At 47.2% G+C, this 20,238-nt stretch overlaps 1 protein-coding gene and 3 non-coding genes across 5 annotated transcripts in view; 1 reads left to right on the top strand and 3 right to left on the bottom strand.

Annotated features, from left to right (window-relative positions):
- The first annotated feature begins 247 nt into the window (after nt 1–247).
- TRNAK-UUU (transfer RNA lysine (anticodon UUU)) lies at nt 248–320 on the top strand. Its single transcript has one exon. It is a non-coding gene; the product is annotated as a tRNA-Lys (tRNA).
- Nucleotides 321–1,152: 832 nt separating this feature from the next.
- TRNAF-GAA (transfer RNA phenylalanine (anticodon GAA)) lies at nt 1,153–1,226 on the bottom strand. The gene has a single exon. It is a non-coding gene; the product is annotated as a tRNA-Phe (tRNA).
- A 2,272-nt stretch (nt 1,227–3,498) lies between these two features.
- TRNAK-UUU (transfer RNA lysine (anticodon UUU)) lies at nt 3,499–3,571 on the bottom strand. Its single transcript has one exon. It is a non-coding gene; the product is annotated as a tRNA-Lys (tRNA).
- A 7,631-nt stretch (nt 3,572–11,202) lies between these two features.
- OSBP (oxysterol binding protein) overlaps nt 11,203–20,238 on the bottom strand; it is a 34,103-nt gene continuing 25,067 nt past the window's right edge. For both annotated transcript variants that reach the window (XM_060159083.1, XM_060159082.1), the window contains 5 exons: nt 17,048–17,151; nt 15,574–15,669; nt 14,644–14,825; nt 13,639–13,859; nt 11,203–13,536 (listed from right to left, as the gene is read on the bottom strand). In XM_060159083.1, coding sequence (XP_060015066.1) covers nt 13,394–13,536; nt 13,639–13,859; nt 14,644–14,825; nt 15,574–15,669; nt 17,048–17,151 — 746 coding nt within the window. In that variant the 3' untranslated portion in view covers nt 11,203–13,393. The remainder of the gene's footprint in view (nt 13,537–13,638; nt 13,860–14,643; nt 14,826–15,573; nt 15,670–17,047; nt 17,152–20,238) is intronic.

Below are 20,238 nucleotides of genomic sequence, written 5' to 3'. Positions count from 1 at the left end.
GATGTTCCCTTTAGGATGCGAGGGGCGGAGGCGCTGCTGGCGTGGAAGCACGGTCTATTTTCTTGATAGTCTTTCTGTAATGGGATCAGAAAAGATTCCTTCGCCAAACGCCTTCCCGACCTTGATTTTGCAGTTTCACCGCTCACGTAATCAACAAAAAGACTCAGGATTTTAATCGAATAGGAAAAGAATAGGGCCACGTGGTCTATTTTCTGTGGATAGACTAGGAGCCAGGCTGCCTTTCCGAGCCCGGGTAGCTCAGTCGGTAGAGCATCAGACTTTTAATCTGAGGGTCCAGGGTTCAAGTCCCTGTGCGGGCGGTTATTTTAAACTCCTAAAACAAATTTGAGCGTGTGTCCACACCACTCTCGCTGAGCAGGTGTGAGGTTATGCAGAACACACTTGATTCAGCCCTCCTGGAGTTTACAACCCAGGCCAGACCAAAGGTGGATTTTGCAGAAAAAGTGAAAGGTGAGGAAAGCAACTGGTAACTTTCTCTTCCAACCTCCGTCTTTTCTCTTCCAACCTTGTATGATAGATACTTTGTCTTCAGATATTTTTTCCTTAAAACTAACATGTATTATTTTATATAGAAACATCAATAAACATCGTCAGAGTCACGGATGGTAATGCTCCTGGCAGTAAATGTGCAAATTTTGGCACTAAGTGATAATAGTTCACACACTGTTTATTAAAAGCACGGTGAGAAGACTGGGGTTCCAAGAAATATTTCAGGTCAACACACGTGCTTATAAATCACATCTTCCGCCGAGAACCATTCTTCACCAAATTTCTAACACGCTGATAGGACCCTGACTTGCGTGTATAGACAAACGTTTTTAAAGTCTTCATGTTTGTCGTCAATGAAAAAAGCTTGCAAGCCCAGCGTAACTCTACTTGGCATCAAACTCAAGACCTTCTACGTGCAGACCGGAAGTGGTGGTCATCACACTATAAAACACCCGACACATAGTCTAAGTGGACTGGGTCCAGGTCATTCCATGATTTGTGATATCTTTACGAGGTTTACGCTCTTAGGATCCTCGCAGTGTGTGGGATCGGGGAGGGAGGTGAGCCTTCATGGGAGACACTGTAAGAAAAGGAAGGTACTCCAGACTCCAGTCCCGTCCAATGATGAGTCAGCAAAAACTCTGCCGAAACCCGGGGTTGAACCAGGGACCTTTAAGATCTTCAGTCTAACGCTCTCCCAACTGAGCTATTTCGGCGAGGACGATGGCTCTCTCGACCCTGTTAAGGAAACTTAAGAAAAAAAATTTAAAAACTAAGACTTTCTTTCATCTCTACCTTTCCAATTCCCAATTTCACCTTCCAAATTGCATCTTATTTTAGCTCTGAGATTCCGAGGGCAGTGAGTGAGAAAAAGAATTTCTGTCAATGTGGGGAAATTGTCCCAGGCTACATATTCTTGTCTTCCTAAGGCTTTTTTTACGTCTCCCCAGGACCCTAATAAGAGGAAAGACAGCCGCCTACTAAGTGCCTACTGTGTGCCTACTGTGTGCCCAGCACGTCCTCTACGTGGTGTCAGTTCAGTCCCCACCCCCCCACCCCTGCCTTAAGGTTGATATAATACGATAATTTTTAAATGAAATAACTAATTTGCCCTCAAATCATCCAGAACCAAGCAGAGCTATTCAGCTCCAAAGCTCGAAAGGTCTTGGTAGAGAGAGACTTTGATTTGTCTTTTCCTTTTAATTTTTGGCGTTTTGGTTTTTTTGCTTTTTTCTCACTTTTCACCCCTTGGTGAAAGGGAGAGGGAGTGAACTTGAGGACAGGAAGGAGGAAAGAGCCAGGAGGTCTCAGTGCTCTCCTCCCCTTGTCCTCTCCTTTCCCCCACCTGGTGTGTTCTTGTTCAGTCAGGAAATGATCGGAGCAAAGAGATTCCACTTTTCAAGGTTGCCAGAAATGGACTTGCTCACTTTCCAGGGGACTTCCTGAGGAAGAAGAGGCAAAACCCGAGTGTTTGCCTCAGCTCCCTTACTTTGTTCCCCTGGAACGCCACCTGAGTGCCATGATTCACTTCCTTCCAGAAAGAATCCCACTCTTCCTTGGGTCGGTGACCATTGCTGTCGCCTCAGCACATACCAACCAACACAAGTCACGTGAATACGGGTTCATGATTTTCACATATTGGGAACACATTTCTTTGAAATGGTTTCTTACCTGTTTTCAGTGTGTCTTTTGTTCCCTCCCTAGACTGAAAGCTCTTTAATAATAATAGCTGCAACGTACTGCATGCTCGCTTTGGGGCAAAGACTCTACTAAGCACTGCTGCATGCATTGTTACCTCATTTAATCAGCACAGGTTTATGAGAGGGGTGCTGTTACTATCATTCCCTTGCTCCTGATGAGGAAGCTGTGCTTTGGAGAGAAGAAAATTGTGGGTCTGTGTAGGCACAGGGTAAGGCATTCAGCTTGGAGGGTGAAGGGGTGAAGGCCCTGCCTCCCACTTGAGTTCTATGTCCACCTTCGCCCTGCCCCACCGATCAGCGTCCTTTGGGTACGTTAGGTACCATAGTCCATCACCTAAGAGGGCAGCTGACTCAATCAGCCCACATCCCCATCCTGTTAATGAGTTCAAGATCGACTTTCTTCTGTTGCCTGGCAGAAGCAAGGAAGGCTCAGTCTCCAGGTAGGCAAGGATGTACCTGGTCCCTTCACCTCACAGGGAAGATTAGTTTAGTCTTGGTGAATCCATGCCTGAGCTCTTGTGTCCACAACCCGACTTCCTCAAAACTTCTCAGGAGCCAAATGTGTCCTTATTAATTTGTAGTCAGTGGGAGCTAACATTTTTGTTTTTCGAACTCCAGGACACTTCGCATTCCAGCCCCTCAAACGCACTCTTTCCCAGCAGGCACCCTCCTTCTCCCACCAGCAGAAGATGCCATCTCAACCTCAACTTCTCCCTGGATTCAGGGTCACACTTTGGGGGTTAGCGGAGAGACTGGACCTCGGTAGGGAGGGGGAGCTGCCCTGCCTGGTGCTTCCGTTTCTAGATGGCATCTCTTCCTTTTCAGAGCGCAAAAAATATTCTCTAGAAGGGTAGCAAGGTGGAGTGGAAGGGTGCGGGATCCGTCCCACAATCCTCAGGCACCCAGAGGGAGGGAACCCCAGAGAGAGCGTCTGCAGGGCTCGCTCACGGAGAGCGAAGGGAGGCGGCGACTGCGGGAGCCCCAGCGACTTCCTGAAGGCTTCGTCCCCCTCTCTTTAATTGCAGCAGTAGTTGAGACCAAGCAGCCCAGTCGGCGGCTGCCGAGTAAGCCAGCTTATTTAGACCCTACAGCGATGCACTGCGAATCTCCTGGAGGTCTTTGCACAAAGGCCCGTGGTGTCTGCCTGCCTTTTACCCCCGGGAAGTGGTTGGAAACGCAGGGTACACGCTCCACATTTTACTCCCTTTTCCAAAGGCAACCGGCTAAAAATCAGAGGCCCCTAAAGCTAGTTCTCACTTTTAAAATACCTGTTAAGAAAAAGAAGCTCCGCCCGAACAGGGACTTGAACCCTGGACCCTCAGATTAAAAGTCTGATGCTCTACCGACTGAGCTATCCGGGCTCACAGTAAAGTCTTTCACTCCGGTGAGTGAAAGCTATGTAATCGTTTGCGCTGCAGCTAATGGGCGGGATACCGAATGAGTTTCCGGACTCCTCCTTTGTGTGTGATTCAATCCAATTCCGGTCCAGAGATCCCACGGCGCCGGGCAGGCGAAGTGGGGAGTGTGGAAAGGTGATTAAGTCGTTCTCTGGCAGATGAATACAGATTTCTCAAATAAAACAGAACACGTCCTCTTTTATACAGAGACCCCTTGGCAAACGTGAATCCTGATTTCTGCAAAACCCTGCGGAGGGAGGAGAAGCCGCTTACTCACTGTCCCTGCCCCTCCGCGATTCCTTGCCCTAAACCCAAAGCGCACAGGGTCGGAGACCACAGTTCAGTGTTAAAGGTACCAAGCTGCTACTTCTCCCGAGAAGCGCCACTTCGCAGTTCCTTGTTCCCATCCTAGGCGCCCACGAAACGGATGAGCTGAAAGAGACGATCTGGGATCCAGCCAGAAGTGGTGGCAGCCACCCCCGCCCTGGGCTCTAAGAGCGCGCCCGCGCCCCGCTCGCCACCCTCGCCAGCCCCGCCCCGACGGGCCTGGCCTTTGCGCACGCGCGCTCACCCCACTCTGGGTAGGCTGAACCCACCTCCCTCCACTTCTCAAGCGTACACGCCACTATTTTCGTACTACAGATCCCGCTATACCTTTTCAATCCTCTGAGCCTTGGCTCACGGTGTTCCCTCTAACTGGAATGCAACCTCCCTTTCACTTCTTCCCCCTCGTCCGCCCAAAGCACTTTTGAGGACTCAGCTTAACCTCCATTCCACCGGGGAAGCTCTTGGTGACCCGCACCATCCCTGGTCTCCACCCCTGCACTGTGGAGCTACTATAGAGCTGGTAGCAGACCTTTGGGACCCTGTAATCAATGCTTTAATAGAGGAATATATACTTTGGTAACACTGAGGAATGACTAGAAGGTGGGTAGAGCCGAACCTGGCAGGAAAAAAAGACATTAGAACCGTGCCTTGAAAGGTGAGTAGGGGTGTGCCAGGCTTGCGAGCTTGGTGATGCAGGCAGACACACCTGTATTCTCGGAGCTTCCTGCATGTATCCAAATACTTCCCAAAGGGATTCCTCAGGCTGGAAACTGGGAAGGGTTTGCCCTTTCAGGGCAAAGGCCCAACATTTCCTAGGAGTATGGTGCCCACCTTCATGGTCCCGAGGTGGTTGACCTTCGTTCAGAGCACTTTTTCCTCGGGAGCAATAATAAAAATCTCACCCTTCCCTCTTACCTATGTGTAACACTTTAAAGCATGCTGTCTGGGTGGATAGAGATTTATTTATTTATTTTTATTGGCTCAGGGCATTGTGGGGGCCGTCAAGTCTAGAATCTGTTGGGTTGGCCAACAAGCTGGAAATTCAGGTAAGAGTTGATGTTGCATCTTGAGTCCAGCTTCAGCAGGGCAGCCAGCTGGAGGCTCAGGCAGGCTTTCTGTGTTACAGTCTTGAGGAGAATTCCTTCTTCATCAGGAACCCCCCGTCTTTGTTCTTAAACCTTCACCTGATTGGACGAGGCACACCCACATTATGGAGGGTAATGTGCTTTACTCAGAGTCTACTGATTTAAATGTTAATCACATCTAAAGAATACCTTCACAGCACCACCTAGGCTGGCATTTGGGCACCATAGCTAGCCAAACTGACACATAAAATTCACCATCACACGTGCCGACATACATCATGCAAAGTTTGAACTGCCCGATCTATTCATCCACCATTTTGTTTTCCTTCCTTTTGATGATCATTGAATTTTTCAGAGTCCCTTAAGCAAAATGTATCCTTCCACCCAAGAGCGCAAAGTTTTGGGGGCTGAAGCCCCTCATCAGCAGGCATCTTGGCACAGATTAACAGAAAGGGGAGGACAAATAATAGGTCCAAAAGCAATAGTTCTCCATGTTGCCTTTTATGTGAGGACTAGGTCTCATTCCTCTCTCCCCATGTCCCAGCCTGGGAGCTGGCAGAAAAGAAAGCATTCCCTGAGCGTGTGTTCCATTGCACTGCCTTGAATGGAGTGGCTCATCGTCTTAACACGACTTTTTTTTTTTTTTTTTGGTGGGCCTCTCACTGTTGTGGCCTCTCCCGTTGCAGAGCACAGACTTCGGACGCGCAGGCTCAGTGGCCATGGCTCACGGGCCCAGCCGCTCCGCGGCTTGTGGGATCCTCCTGGACCGGGGCACGAACTCGCGTGCCCTGTATCAGCAGGCGGACTCTCAACCACTGCGCCACCAGGGAAGCCCGATATTTTATTTATTTATTTTTTTTTAAGATTCATTCCAGCTTCCAAATCTCCCTTTCCTCCACCCCCATCCCAGGCCAGAGCGGACAGCTCTGGAAGCCTGGGACCAGGTGAGATGGCTGATTCCTGGGGTGTTTCCTGGTGATCCCCACCAAGGTCTTGTCCGGTGGTGGTGAGAACAAATTAGCTGATGGACACAAATGCATTTTGAAACCTGAGAGATGAGAATAAGAAATTACCAGTCTCTTCTGAAATCCACGTCGTCCTGACTATAGTTTCTGAGTATCTTTCCGGGGCCGCGGTGTGGGGTGGAGGGGCGCATCCAGAGATGTGTGGGGATATGATGTACAATAGTGGTTTGCGATTTAGCGAATAAAAATACAGTTAAATTTGAATTTCAGAAAAATAACGAATGTGTATTATGTCCCATGCCAATCTTTGGGAGGCTTATACTAGAAATAGTCCTTGTTTCTCCGAAATTCAAATTTAATTGGGCGTCCTGTATTTGATTTGATAACGCTAGTGTAGACATACACCAGAAAGGAATTCCAACCCTACCCCCCCCCCCCGCCGCCGCCACCATCAGCAAAAGCTGTCCTTGTTATTGTTAAACCCCAAGCTGAAATCGACGATTTCTTTCTGTGCAGCCCCGCGCCCCGCACGTGGTGCCTCCATGACCTCCATGACCGCCAATTCCCCCTGCGGAGCGTCGGCGCGCCCGTCCCAGCGGAGAGAGAGTCCAACACCGGCAGCTCCTGGAAAGTGGTGGGAAAGAAGCCGGCGGGCTGGGATGAATTAGAAAGCGAACGGCGCACCGTGTGTGGGGAGAGCCCGCCGGCCACACAGAGCAGCCACACAGAGCAGCTTAAAAGCAAAGACATAACCCTTTACGGTTTCCTCCTTCCCAGAGAAAAGAAAGAAAACTGGCCTGTTCTTCCGCATCCACCCAAGCCCATTATCATCCATGCTCAAGCGAGACCTGGGCAGCAGCTTGAGATCCGCGCCTCACAGAGGGGTAGACGAGTGCGCACGTTATTGAAAAGAGGATAGTCACAGAAACCCAGGATCGAACCAGGGACCTTTAAATCTTCAGTCTAATGGTCTCTCAACTGAGCTATTTCGGCTTTCCTTGGAAGAGGTTTCCCTCATATCTATAATGAAATAATATCTGTTCCATTGCAGTAAAAAAGGATTCGGATATAGGTTCAGCTGGAGGTAGGCACTTAAATATTAGAGGTGATGAGGCAAGGCCTCTGTTTATAAGCTAGATGTGATAAATAATTTTACTTTTCTCTGTTTTAACTACCCTGCAATTTGCTTTTCTCATTTAAAACTAAATCGTGGAGGGTTTCCCTAGTGGTGCAGTGGTTGAGAGTCTGCCTGCCGATGCAGGGGATAAGGGTTCGTGCCCCAGTCCGGGAGAATCCCACATGCCACGGAGCGGCTGGGCCCGTGAGCCATAGCTGCGGAGCCTGTGCTCTGCAATGGGAGAAGCCACAGCAGTGAGAGACCTGCGTACCGCAAAAAAGAAAAAAAGTTAAAAATAAAACATGGACTTTTTTTTTTTTCATGTCAGCTATGTATGTAGACCTATTTCATTCTTTTTAACCCATGCACAATATCGGATTGTATGGATATAACACAATCCATGTAATCAAATACCTAATGATGGACATTTTGACTTTTTTCCCCTAGGTTTCATTATTAAAAACAATACTGCAATGACTATCCTTTTGTATTTGTTTTCCTTGTGAGAAGGCAGATTTCGCAAGGCCAAAATACATGAACATTTTGAATTTTTCAGATATTGTCAAAGTGGTCTCAAGAAGTGTATGCAAGAGGACAGACAGGAAGGCCATTTGTAAAATTTCAAATGTCAATTTTCAATGTTACCTCCTGATGAAGTATACATAGAGTCATTGTATCTGTATGTTAAAAGCATTGATTTGCTAAACCTATTTAAAGTATACCTCAATTTTTGTAATCTCATCTTGACGTTTAAAAAATTTGAAACAGGAACTTCCCTGGTGGCGCAGTGGTTGAGAGTCCGCCTGCCGATGTAGGGGACACGGGTTCGTGCCCCGGTCTGGGAGGATCCCACATGTCGCGGAGCGGCTGGGCCCGGGAGCCATGGCTGCTGAGCCTGCGTGTCCACAGCCTGCGCTCTGCAGTGGGAGAGGCCACAGCGGTGAGAGGCCTGCGTACCGCAAAAAAAAAAAAAAAAAAATTGAAACATATAGATGTTGTCAAAATGTGAAATTGGCTCAGACCTCTCAAACTCTGAGAAGCGAGCTGTGGTTTAATAATATCCCCTAATATGCTGATTTATTCCACCTCCTCCTCTCATTTCATAATTTTGTGACCCTTGCGTTTATATATATATATATATAAAATTGCACTAGCCCTAACCCTAATTGAATCAGAATCTCTGCAGATGGGGCTCAGGATTATATATCTTTTAACTTGCAGGTGATTTTAATGTGCAGCCTCTCTCAGCATCTCATTCCTCAGTTCTCACAAAAATGTAGCCATTACATTTGGACCCATGTTTTAAGTCGCTTACTCAACCTCTCCACAGGCTCCTCCAACTCAGAATGCCCCAAAATGAACCCATCTTTCCCTCTAGACTTGTTTAGCTTGCTACCACCTTCCTTCTAAGTTTCCTGAGCAAGAAAAATACAAGTTTCTCCCTTCCTCCCTCCCTCTGCTCTCCATCAATAATCATACTCAAGTGCTGTTCATTCCAGTCAATACTGGAATCCCTGCACTTCTCTTCATTCTCACTTCTCCAATCTCTTAATTGATCTGATTACCTGTCAATCATTTTCCACACTGGAACCTATCACCCTGCTTACAAATCTTTCACTGGCTCCCTTGCTGAAAACGAAAACCAAGGTTTCTTTATGTGGTATATGAAGACTTCCATGACTTGGGCCTTACCTCTCTCCATCACTGTATCAGTGCCCTCTCCTTGACCTTAAACTCCAGCCATTCATACAGCCATCCAAAAGCAGGATGCTTTCCTCGACTTTGCTCTCCATCTTTATCCATGCAGCATCTTACAGGGTGCCCTTTCCCTAACCCCTATCAAACCTGCAACTCTCAACTCAGATACTTTCTCCTAGTTGTATTGAATAGAAGGCTTCCCTGCCGTGTCTTTATCCCCTCCCTCCCCACTCTCTATAGGCTTGTTGCCCCTCTACAGTGCTTTCATGCCATTTATCAAACTAGATTGTAATTGCCCGTTTATCTGAGCTCTTTCTTGCCATTTGTATCTCTAATGTTATGTAACAAGCTGAAAGTCAATGTTTGATGAATGAACGAATGGAGACATTCCTAGCCATACCTCTCTCAGGGCCAACTGGTTCTTTACTAACTTCTTAAATCACCTGGTCAAACTCAAGTGTGACCTCTGCAAGGCTACTTACAGAAGATTCTGAGCTCCTTAGTTCTTGCCTTTAAAGATGCCTCATCTGGCCAGCTTGCTTCCTTCCCCTGGGGGATCACTGTGAACCCCAAAAGGAGCGCTCTACTTGAAAAGACAGTAGGGAGGAAAGACTGAGGAGAACATAACCACAGATTATTTTATGAGCTTCAGAAGGGAAAGCCAGGGAAGGCTTGAGGGATGCCTCCCACAGGGCAGGGCACAGTACTGGGCAAAAGCTTTATAAACTTTTAGAAGCTCTAAATTTTGATAGTCTTAGGGTTTCACAAGGTATATACCTTATAGTGAATAAATTCTAGACTTTTCTACACTTCTTTTTAGGACTATACTATAGGTTGATTTTCACTTATCTTGCAGAAAGTAGAGCAGACCTTTGAAATGTATAGGTTTAACATTTTTGTTGGACTTCAGAGGTCCCTGACGGGTGTAACTTTGAATCATGAGTAAGCTACACTCCTCGCGATCCACATCCCAACCCATCATGTCACAGGAGCCCATTAAAGGACTAAAGGAGGGATGATTCAAAAGTTTCAGGTACATTGGACTGACCCTATTGGAGGAAATTACATACCATACGGTATTCAAAATTGCAGGATGCAGCTCTCACAAGCGTCAAGGGTCGACTACCATGGTTTTTAGCTTGCCAGAAAAAAAAAACGTTGCCGATACTTAACATCAAGGCTAAGTGGCCTTCCCAGGAACCAGGCTAGAAAAGACGACCCCTGACAACATAGCTGATTTTGTGGGCATGAGAGCCTTGAGAAACCAAGGAGGTAGGAGGCTGAACTTCAGGAATGCTCCTTCCGGGACATCCCTGGCGGTCCAGTGGTTCAGACTTCATACTTCCAACGCAGGGGGCGTGGGTTCAATCCCTTGTCGGGGAACTAAGATCCCGCATGCCATATGGCATAGCCAAAAAAAAAGAATGCTCCAATGCGCCTTCCTTCACGTGGGACTCCCAAAATAATATTATCGACATTAAGAAGCTTCTGGAAACAGAGATACGCATTTCTGCACGATGTATAATCCAGGAGGAAATGACTTAACGACCAGCCGCCTTCCAACCCAGTTTCTCACAGAGCACAAGTTTGTAAAGGTCACAAACTCTGGGGTTAAACCAACCCAGCTCTGAATTCCAGTACTGTGACTAACCAATCAGCTATGTGACCTTGAGTAAATTTATTTAGTTTATTTTTTGAGCGCCTTTCCTCATATTCAACGTGACAATTGTAAAATATACTTCTTGAGATTGTTTAAGCGGAAGCCTGGCAATGCTGAGAGCTCCAGTCTCAGCACTCTGGACGCAGAAGCAGACGCTCAGTGATGTGCGGGGCCCCCCCTCCGGGCAGGAATTGGCGTTCACCCTCATCGGAGGCCTCTCCATGCCCCTTCGATCACTTTGGCCACCTTCTCCCCTCCCTAAACTGTGCAGAGAAAAACTGAACAAGCATTTTCACTGTCCTTTACTTCTCTCCAAGGTCTTCAAATCAATACTCAATTGCTTATGTTTCAAAATACAGAATTTGAATCCTTACACGGAACAGCTAACTAAGATCCTGAAAATCTAAATGGGCAAGAGAGATGAAATTCAAGAACTTTTATTTTTTGAGGTGAAACAGGCCCAGTATCAATAACACTAGAAACCGTTCCCCTATGGCAAGGTGGGACCCTGACAGTGACATGGCACTGAAGCATCGGGGGCTCTTAAAACTACTCATGTGGTCATTAGGTCCTCTGGAATGTTGCTGAATAGTCGAAGCATCTGGAAATCCGCGCCCAGTTTTTCTTTCCATCTCCCATGAAGATCAAGTTCCCAGACTGCCAAGAACAAATCACCCAGGGGCCACTTCTCCACCTCTTCCCACTGCCTCCTCCTTAAGTAGAAGTGAATCAGACAAACAATATGACTTTTTAAAAATTATTTAATTTAGTAGTTTTCTTGGAAAAAAAACAATAAGGCAAAAAAACCGAAAATATATATAGTTTTGTTTTGTTTTCATGTGACTTTATTTCACCTGAAGGACTCGAAGCCTCTTCCATTAGCAGGAACCTCACTGGGGATCAGGCTGGAAACGTAGTGCAGACAACGGGGAGCGGGAGACAGAGCAGGGAAGTGCCGTCTGTTTGGGGAGTTCCTGCTGTCTATAGCTCCGCCCCCCACCCCAGTTACATCAACGCTTTTAGGGGCCTCCTTGAAAGCAGCAGCCCTGGAATAATCCCTTGCTTACGCTGGGATCGAGCTGAGTCCGCAGGAGGAACTTCCCCAGGAGGTGTCCCTGTCTCAAGTTCATCACAGCTAGGAAGGAAGGGATGGCGGGGAAGGAGTAAGATGCTATTTACCCAGTACAGATCCAATTTCCCTGCCGGGACGGCTTCCTCTGGAATGATTCTCCCCCCAGGACCCACGCTGGCTGAGGCTCGGCAGTTACGGAACAGAAACGAAAAGCACTAACGAGAAGCGTACACGGAAGGCACCTCATTTGTGATCCTCAGCCAGGGGCGGGTGGCACGGCGGGGTCAGATTTCTGAACAAGACAACTTAAACAAGTACGGAACAAAAAAATGAAAGAAACCAGGGCCCAGCAGGAGCAGTTCTCTTCCCCACCCCACGCGACGGCGCCCCGACTCCTAGGAAGAAGGCTCTTTTGGGGATCAGCTCTGTGTGCTGAGATCTGGACAGAGGCAGGCTCAAACCGGAAATTACCCTCCTGACTTTCTACCCATACTCTTCCTAGTAAGAGAAGGAAAAAAGGTAGGAAAGAGGTTAGGATTTCATTTTCAAGAGTCAGGTAATTAGAAGAGCAGAGTTTAGACAGCAGTGGGCACCTCATGATACAAACCATGGACAAGGTCCCTGCTCAGGAACCGCTGGGCGGGATCCTGATCAGGTTTGGAATCTGTCTGCCCCTGAAAGAGGGAAAGCAGAGGGGGCTCCAATCCACATCAGTGTGTCCAAGAGAGAGTCCCAGGGAGACAAGTGATATCAAAAATCAAGATTCTTAATGGGAAGAAGGAAAATCAAACCAAAAAAGAATTAGATTTTTCTCTACATATATATACTATAGAGATACTTAACGCATTATTCCAGAGGTGGCTCCAGTCCTTGGGGCTTGAGAGATGGTGAGAACTTACTCCAGATAAACTCCTTCCCTCAGATTCTGAAGTACATCAGAATGCCACAGGTAACGCTTTGCTCCACAGGGCACAAACCCGAAGCAGCACTGCGCGGAGGGAGAAGAGAGGAAAGGCAATGAAGGACGGGGGAGAGGAGGAGCGGGGAAAGCAAGAGTGGCCAGCAGTGTTCTTCCATCCTGCCTCGTGTTCTCAGAAGTTCTCCGCCTGAGCAAGTCCGTAAAACCCCTTTGTGAGGATAACGCAAGCCTCCTACCGACCACCCAGGTGGCCCCGGGTGCTGTCAAAGAAGATGGAGAACAGCAGCAGGGTGTTTTACGCGAGTGAAGATCGAAACTTCCAAGAATTTAACTCTGAACGTCCCGGCCTTGCAAAACAGTCCCTCTCGCAAGTGTTCCAGTGCCACGGTTTTCTCCGCACCGACACCCCGTTCAATTGACCCCATCTGTGAACACTTCATAACGTCACGCCCAAGCTCCACCACGAGCATTCACGATGCCTCTGTTGGTAAGTCTTACGTGGTGTTTCTTTTTAAAGGGAACCTCTAAAATCAGCTCTCGCTCTGAACTGCACCGGACGCCCCCCGCGTCATCTTCCGCAGGTCCTGGCTGGGCAGGCTCTGTAAGGGGAGGGTGAGGGACAGCATCTCAAACCGGGGCAGAGGGAGAGGAAAGGGTCAAGAGCACGTGACTCTGCAGAAGCGGGACGACACTAGCACTCAGCCAGGACGCCTCTCCCTCACACACACGGTATCCAGAATGTCGACTTCAGTTTCAATCAGCTAAGGCAACCAGCCAATCACCGCCAACGGTGTCTGCTTCTGGTGATTGATTTGGAAAAAATGATTGGTTAAGACAGACAAACTTGAGGAAAGCTCTCCGTAAGAGAGTCACAACTGCCAGCTTTCCCGCGCATCCTCTGTCCTCTTCTCCTTTGGATCCTCCTCCTTTTGTCACGGCCGGTTCAGAAAATGTCCGGGCACGAGCTCCAGTCCTGTTTCTCTTTACACTCCCAGTATCCTCCCCTATAAATATGGGTTAACTCCTTGGTAACAGGGTCCTTCTTCCGCTCGAACCACAGTGCCTTGTAGGGATCGTAGGGCGTGCCTAAAACGGAAAGAGGGTGAAGAAAAACAGAGTCAGAGCCGAAAACACATGGGCATTTGCCACGCGTAGGGACTGGGAAACAGAGTAGAAGGCGTCCACTACCGTCCTCCGTGGCTTTCATAGCTTCGGCTTCTCTCTTCTTTCTGGAAAGTCTCTGTTTTTCCTCCAGGCGCTGCTTCTCTGCATTTGCTTCATCCCAGCGCCCATTCTCCATCAGTCTCTGGTCGGGCCGTAGTCGGCTGTCTGTGGGGGCAGTGCCAGCTTCCGAGGCATTGAGAGTTAGAGCCAGCTCTGAGAAGTAGTACATGTTTTCTGCACTCTTCCTAAAAGTAAAGGGTGAGAAAGAGGAAGGGTAATGCCAGAGCTGAGACCCTTGTTAGTTAAAGAGCAACAACTAAGTTCACTACAAGGGCTACATCACCCTGGCTGTGCTACAGATGGAAAGACCCCAGGACCAACCACATCAGGTTCACCTAATTAAGAGACCCGACTGGACCATTCCCCATCCCCTCCCCAGGATCACTCAACTGGATAGTTTTCTGGGCCTGTGCTATGCTCAGGTGAAATTAGGAAGGATGAAACATTCTACTAAATAAAACTTCTTTCTTCCTGTTTCCTTCGCTTTCTTTTTAACCTCTTTCTGGGATAACCTTGGCTATTACTGAGGACTGAACATATTAAATAGTGACAGGAGACAAATGGCCTCCACCTTAATTTCTTTCCAAAGTCCTGCACATTATCTCAGGGACCTTTATACTGCTGCTAGGCCTTTGGGCCACAGGTGGTGGGCATCTTTCTCCTCTAGCCACTTCTGAATAGTTCTACTCTAAATTATAGAAAAACATCCTTTGGAATCACAATCCAAAGGACCTTTAGGAAACACCAAATGTTTCTGGCAGACGTGGTTTGAGTAGTTTGAACTTTCCTGGGACAAGGCACGCTACAACCCAACCACACGGGGACCACCTTCTGGTCATATCTCCAGGTTCCGATGTCCCGCGCTCAGTCCCTCACAGAATTAAGTGGGAAGGAAGGCAGAAATGCCACAACACCGCTCCAAGGCTGAGGTCACAGCAGGACCCGGGCGGGACCCACACTGATACTCACGGTAAAGGATTCCGCTTCCACAGCATGACCCTGCTTTCCTCTGCTTCGTGGCCTCGCTGCCGAGCGTCACCCCCATTTTCCCCGATGACTGGCTGTACTTTGAAACACTCCATTTTCTCATCCCACGTCCCCAGAAGGGCAAAGTGAACTTTTCCTGATGGGTCTGTCACTTCCCCTGTCACCTACAGAGGGAGAGCAGGGCTCTGGAGTACGGCATTCGCTGTGTCAGGTTCCCTGACTACTCTGGACACCGAAGTCCTAGGGTAAATACTGGTTAAATCCTGTTATGACAAACTCCGTGGAATCATTCAAATTATTTTGTTATGTTTTCTTGAGCTGCTTAAAATAACTGAGTCATGAGTTGGAGGATTCATTACCATTTTGTTGTACAGATTTTTGTTGTAATGATATATGTAGGAGAAGGATCTGACTGTACTCAGAATTATGTTACATTCTTCTCTCCAGAAAGCAGAGAGAGCCACAAACAGATTTCTTCACTCTCCCATCAAAACTCCCGGCACAATTCCACTGCGGTGGTGCCGGAACTCTCACCCAGACTCCAAGGTGCCCAGGCCTCCTTCCGGTAACCCTTTCCTTCGTCCTTCCTCGGTGTTGCCCATTTTCAACTCTCATTGCTCTTTTGTTTTCTGGCCACGCCTGCACAGCTTGCAGAACCTTAGTTCCCCGACCAGGGATCGAACCGGGGCCCACGGCAGTGAAAGCACCCTAACCACTGGACCGCCAGGAAATGCCAATCCCTCATTGCTCTTGACTTTTATTCTCTAACTTGTTGTCTTTTGCTGACTTTCTCCTTTATCTCTCCTTGTGTTTGAACACACACAATCCATCCACCTACACCAGCTCCAAAGGAACAGACTTTCTACGGGATACACACTAAGTGAAAAACATTTTAATTTCAACTTCTCTTACCTTTCTTGCTACATCCCGAGAGAAGTAGCTATAAGGAACAAATTTAAGATTGCACTTGTCTCCTGTCTTGTGATTCACAATATCAATTTCACCAGACTATAAAAAGAAAAGAATCATGGATTGGTTTTATTAAGAATGGATGACTTGAATATATGCTAAGCTGCATTCATCATAATTCTTTTCAATCTTACATTCTAGCTTTCCTGAACTTAAGATTCAGGTCTCAGCCAACCTTGAGATGCTGTGGAATCCCTCTGTAATCTTGGTATGCCAGGTTGGAATCAAGGCCAAATGACCTTTTTTAAAAAAACTGTGTCACATGTTCAGTGGCATAATTCGAACTTCAGCACACACATTGATGATATTCACATAATAATTTACCTTCCCAAACCAATCCTCCACTCGTACCCTTCATGAACTCTGTGCTTAAAGTATTCTACTCACGGTTTCAACCCTACATATGGTGGGCCTTTCTACACTTCATTCATTGCATTTTCTCCTCCTTTCTATCTTGCAAATCCCAAAAAGCTCTTTAAGACTCAGCTTCATTCCCACATCTACCGTGAAGCCTTTCCTGACTGCTCAGACAGAATTCCCTCTCTTTTCTGAATTTACTGCAACCACTGTCTTAAGAGCAAACTGACAATGAATTAGATAGTTTGACAGTTTGTTTGTTTGTTTATTTATGGCTACGTTGGGTCTTCATTGCTAAGTGCGGGCTTTCTCAAGTTTTGGCGAGCGGGGGCTACTCTTCGTTGTGGTGAGTGGGCTTCTCATTGCAGTGGCATCTCTTGCTGCAGAGCACGGGCTCTAGGCATGCGGGCTTCGGTAATTGTGGCACACAGGCTCAGTAGTTGTGGCTCGAGGGCTCTAGGCTCAGTAGTTATGGCGCACGGGCTTAGCTAATCCGCGGCATGTGGGATCTTCCTGGACCAGGGCTCGAACCCGTGTCCCCTGCATCAGCAGGTGGATTCTTAAGCACTGTGCCACCAGGGAAGCCCCTAGATAGTATTTTAGTACAGCTCTTACACTAGTCTATTTTGGCAAATACTTTTCATCCTACACATATCTGTCATATATCTCCAATGATAAAGTAACTCTTGGCAGGACAATGCCTCATATGACTTTGTATTCCCAAGACCTAGCACTCAGCTTGGCAACAAATGTTTGATGAATAATAAAAGGATGAAGGATGGGAGCCATGTTTATTATTTTCTTGTATTCTTCATAGTACCTAACACAGCCCTAGTAGAGTCGTCACTGAATGAATGTTGTAACTTGGTCATTTATAGGTAATAGTTTGTGGTATAGAAACTCGGGGAGTTTGGGGGTGGGATTACTGCCTGAGAGAAATTCCTTAGGCAAAACTGATAAACCAGTAACAGCAGTCTGGGGCCAGTTCACACGTCCTAAATACTACAAAGATGGACGTATTCTTCTGAACTTCAGAAGCATGCTGAGTCCCTTTACTCACCTGATCGATCCACAGTTTGCCCACAATAATGTTGTGCACTGTCGTGGTAACTTTCTTCCAAGTGTAGTGGTGCCCAGTTGCGTGGAAGATACAGTGGATGCTACCTAGAAGCAGAGAGTGGCACACAAATTAAGCCAAATATTAGAAAAACAGCACCATGCTGGCTAGAAATAATGATGGATTGATTGATTTTATCAATATTTCTTACTTTTAAAAAGAAAACAATAAGTCAAAAAGGACTTATAACCTTTATAAATGTTGGAAGCACTGACTGAATTTTTCACGTGATTTTAAAATTTATGAATAAAATATAACTAATGAGGACAAACATTGACAGCTGATACAGCTTAGCTGGGAAGTAATATTCTGCAAATGTAGAAATAAAAATGAAAGCAAAAACCCCAATCTTTTCACTAACTGTACCTGCCATACTAGCTGCAAAATTTACAGGAACAGGTCACATCTGCCCCAACATGAAAAAATAAAGCAGCATATGGAAAAGAGCACACACTGGTGGTCAGTACTGGGGACAAGCCCTGTTGTGAGTAACTAGCTGTGTGACTTTAAGCAAACCACTTGTCTACCTATGGGCCTTAATAGTGAAAAAAAAAAAAGGGGGGGGGGAGTAGTGGATAGAGCAGGGGCACCGGCTCCAACACTCATTTGATGTGTGAGCACGTGTTGCATAATAAAGAATTTGTCTGGTCTTTGTCCAACCTCTAAACCCTTGCAATTTCCCAAGTGACAGTAGTGTCTTTGTTACTCATGAGGGCCCTGGTGATATATGCCAATGAGGTGCCTCAGGTGGGCCCCTAGATAGCTTATGCCAACAAGATGACTTAGGACGAGGGTGGGCCAGAAAGACCAACCATGTCATTAGAGAGCAGCGGCTGCGGGTCACCTGATACGGGCTAGATCTGGCCTCCTGACCTCCTGGGAATGATATTTCCTTCCTTCCAGGGAGGGAAGGAGGCCGGGATATTGAGTTCAGTCACGTGGCCAAGGATTTGATCAACTGTGCCCACACGATGAAACCCCAATAAAATCTCTGGACAAGGAAGCCTGGTGGAGCTTCTAGGATGTTAAACACATCAGTGTGCCAGGAAGGTGCTGGGCCCTGATTTCATGGGGAGAGGGCATGGAAACTCATGTCCAGGATCCTCCCACACCCTCTGCTATGTGTCTCTCCATGGGGCTGGTCCTGATTTGTACCCTTTATAGCACTCAGTACGTAAGGTCTTCTCCTGTTCCTATAATCTCAAATGAACACCAAGCCAAAATCAGTGGCTTCAACAGAGGTGAGTGGAGATTCAAAATAATCCAAAAATTTCAGAAGATATACACATTAAATAATACAGTTAATTCCAGTAACGGTATAACTCTAAGCTCCCTCTGTAACCACTGATGAAACGAACACGAAACGTGGCTGAGGCGTGTCCTTCTTGTACGAAAAGGTTGAAGTAGCCCTGGTGGCCACAGCAGCAGTCATGCTGATGAGGGTAACACTGGTGACAACGACACTGACAGTAGCAATGGCAACCCTGCTGAGAACACCTGCTGTGCACCAGACACTGTCCTAGGCTCTCCTCACTCATTTACTCTTCACAGCCATCTTCAAAAACATTTGCTCTGCCTAACTATGGCCTAATCGCTTGTTCTTCACCACTACGGTCTAAGCCACCAGCAGCTCTTGCCCGAACCTCTTTTCGGCCTCCCGGCTTCCACTCTGGCCCCCCTTCAAGTCTCTAGTCAAAATGATCTGTTTAAAACATGTCATATCAACTTTCCACACCATAAAATCTCTCCATTACTCCCCACTGTAGTTAGAATAGAGCTCAACTCCTTTCACGGTGTACAAGACGCTACAAGAGCAGGCTCCCGCCTACCCTCTGGTCTCATCCACCACGTCCCCCTCCTCACTCTGAACCAGCTGCTGTGGCCTTGCTGTTTCTCATGCGTGCTATGCTTGCTCCATCCCCAGGGCCCTTATCTTTGGGGTTCTCTCTGCCAGTCATCTTTTGGTTTTGTTTCTTTTTGTTCTCAGGTCTCTGCTCAAATGTAACCTTTTCAGAGAAGTTCCTGACTCTGCTACAAGGGAACACACAACACTCTCCTTCCTCCATCATTAACCCCATCTCTGCTTACTCTATTTTCTTCACTGAACCACCACTATATAAAATCAAAGTACTTGTTTTATTTACTTTTGTGTCTACTTAAGAATGCAAGCTAAATGAGGGCAAAGGAGCTTTCGTTCACCATTATGTACCCAACTAGAAATAGTTACCAGCATATAGTGGGCACTCAAATATTTGTTGATACCTTAGCTGCAGGCTACATTTGTATCCTACTGCTGCTGAAACCAGCTATGACAAACTTTGTGGCTTAAAATAACACAACTTGGGACTTCCCTGGTGGCGCAGTGGTTAAGAATCCGCCTGCCAATGCAGGGGACACGGGTTCGAGCCCTGGTCCAGGAAGATCCCACATGCCGTGGAGCAACTAAGGCCGTGCGCCACAACTACTGAGCCTGTGCTCTAGAGCCCGCGAGCCACAACTACTGAGCCCGCGTGCCACAAGTACTGAGCCCTGTGTGCCTAGAGCCCGTGCTCCCCAGCAAGAGAAGCCACCGCAATGAGAGGCCCTCGCACTGCAATGACGAGTAGCCCCCGCTCGCCACAACTACAGAAAGCCTGCACGCAGCAACGAGGACCCAATGCAGCCCAAAACAAACAAATAAATAAATTTTTAAAAATAACACAACTTATTCTCTTACAGTTCTAGAAGTCAGAAGTCTAAAATCAAGGTGTCAGCAGGTGTGTGTTCCTTCTGAAGGCTCAAGGGAAAAATCCATTTTCTTGCTTTTTCCAGTTACTACAAGCCACCTGCATTCTTTGGTTTGTGGACCCTTCCTAGCATCACTCAAACCTCTTGCTTCTGTTGTCACTGAATCTGAACCTCTGGCCTCCCTCTTATAAATACCCTTGTTGATTACATTAGGCCCACAGAATAATCCAGGATTATCTCCACATCTCCAGATCCTTAACCACATGTCCAAAGTTCCTTTCACTGTGTAAAGTGATAAATTCATAGGTTCCAGAGATTAGGATGTGGATATATTTGGGGGCAGGGGGGCATTATTCAACCTACCACATCCTCATTTTACCAAATGAAGACTCTGAGCTTAGAGAGGT

This window comes from Lagenorhynchus albirostris, chromosome 9 (assembly GCF_949774975.1).
Source record: "Lagenorhynchus albirostris chromosome 9, mLagAlb1.1, whole genome shotgun sequence".
In the NCBI taxonomy this organism is placed as follows: Eukaryota; Metazoa; Chordata; class Mammalia; order Artiodactyla; family Delphinidae; genus Lagenorhynchus; species Lagenorhynchus albirostris.
The sequence above is the reverse complement of the archived record's forward strand: the minus strand, read 5'-3'. Positions and strand labels throughout refer to the sequence as shown.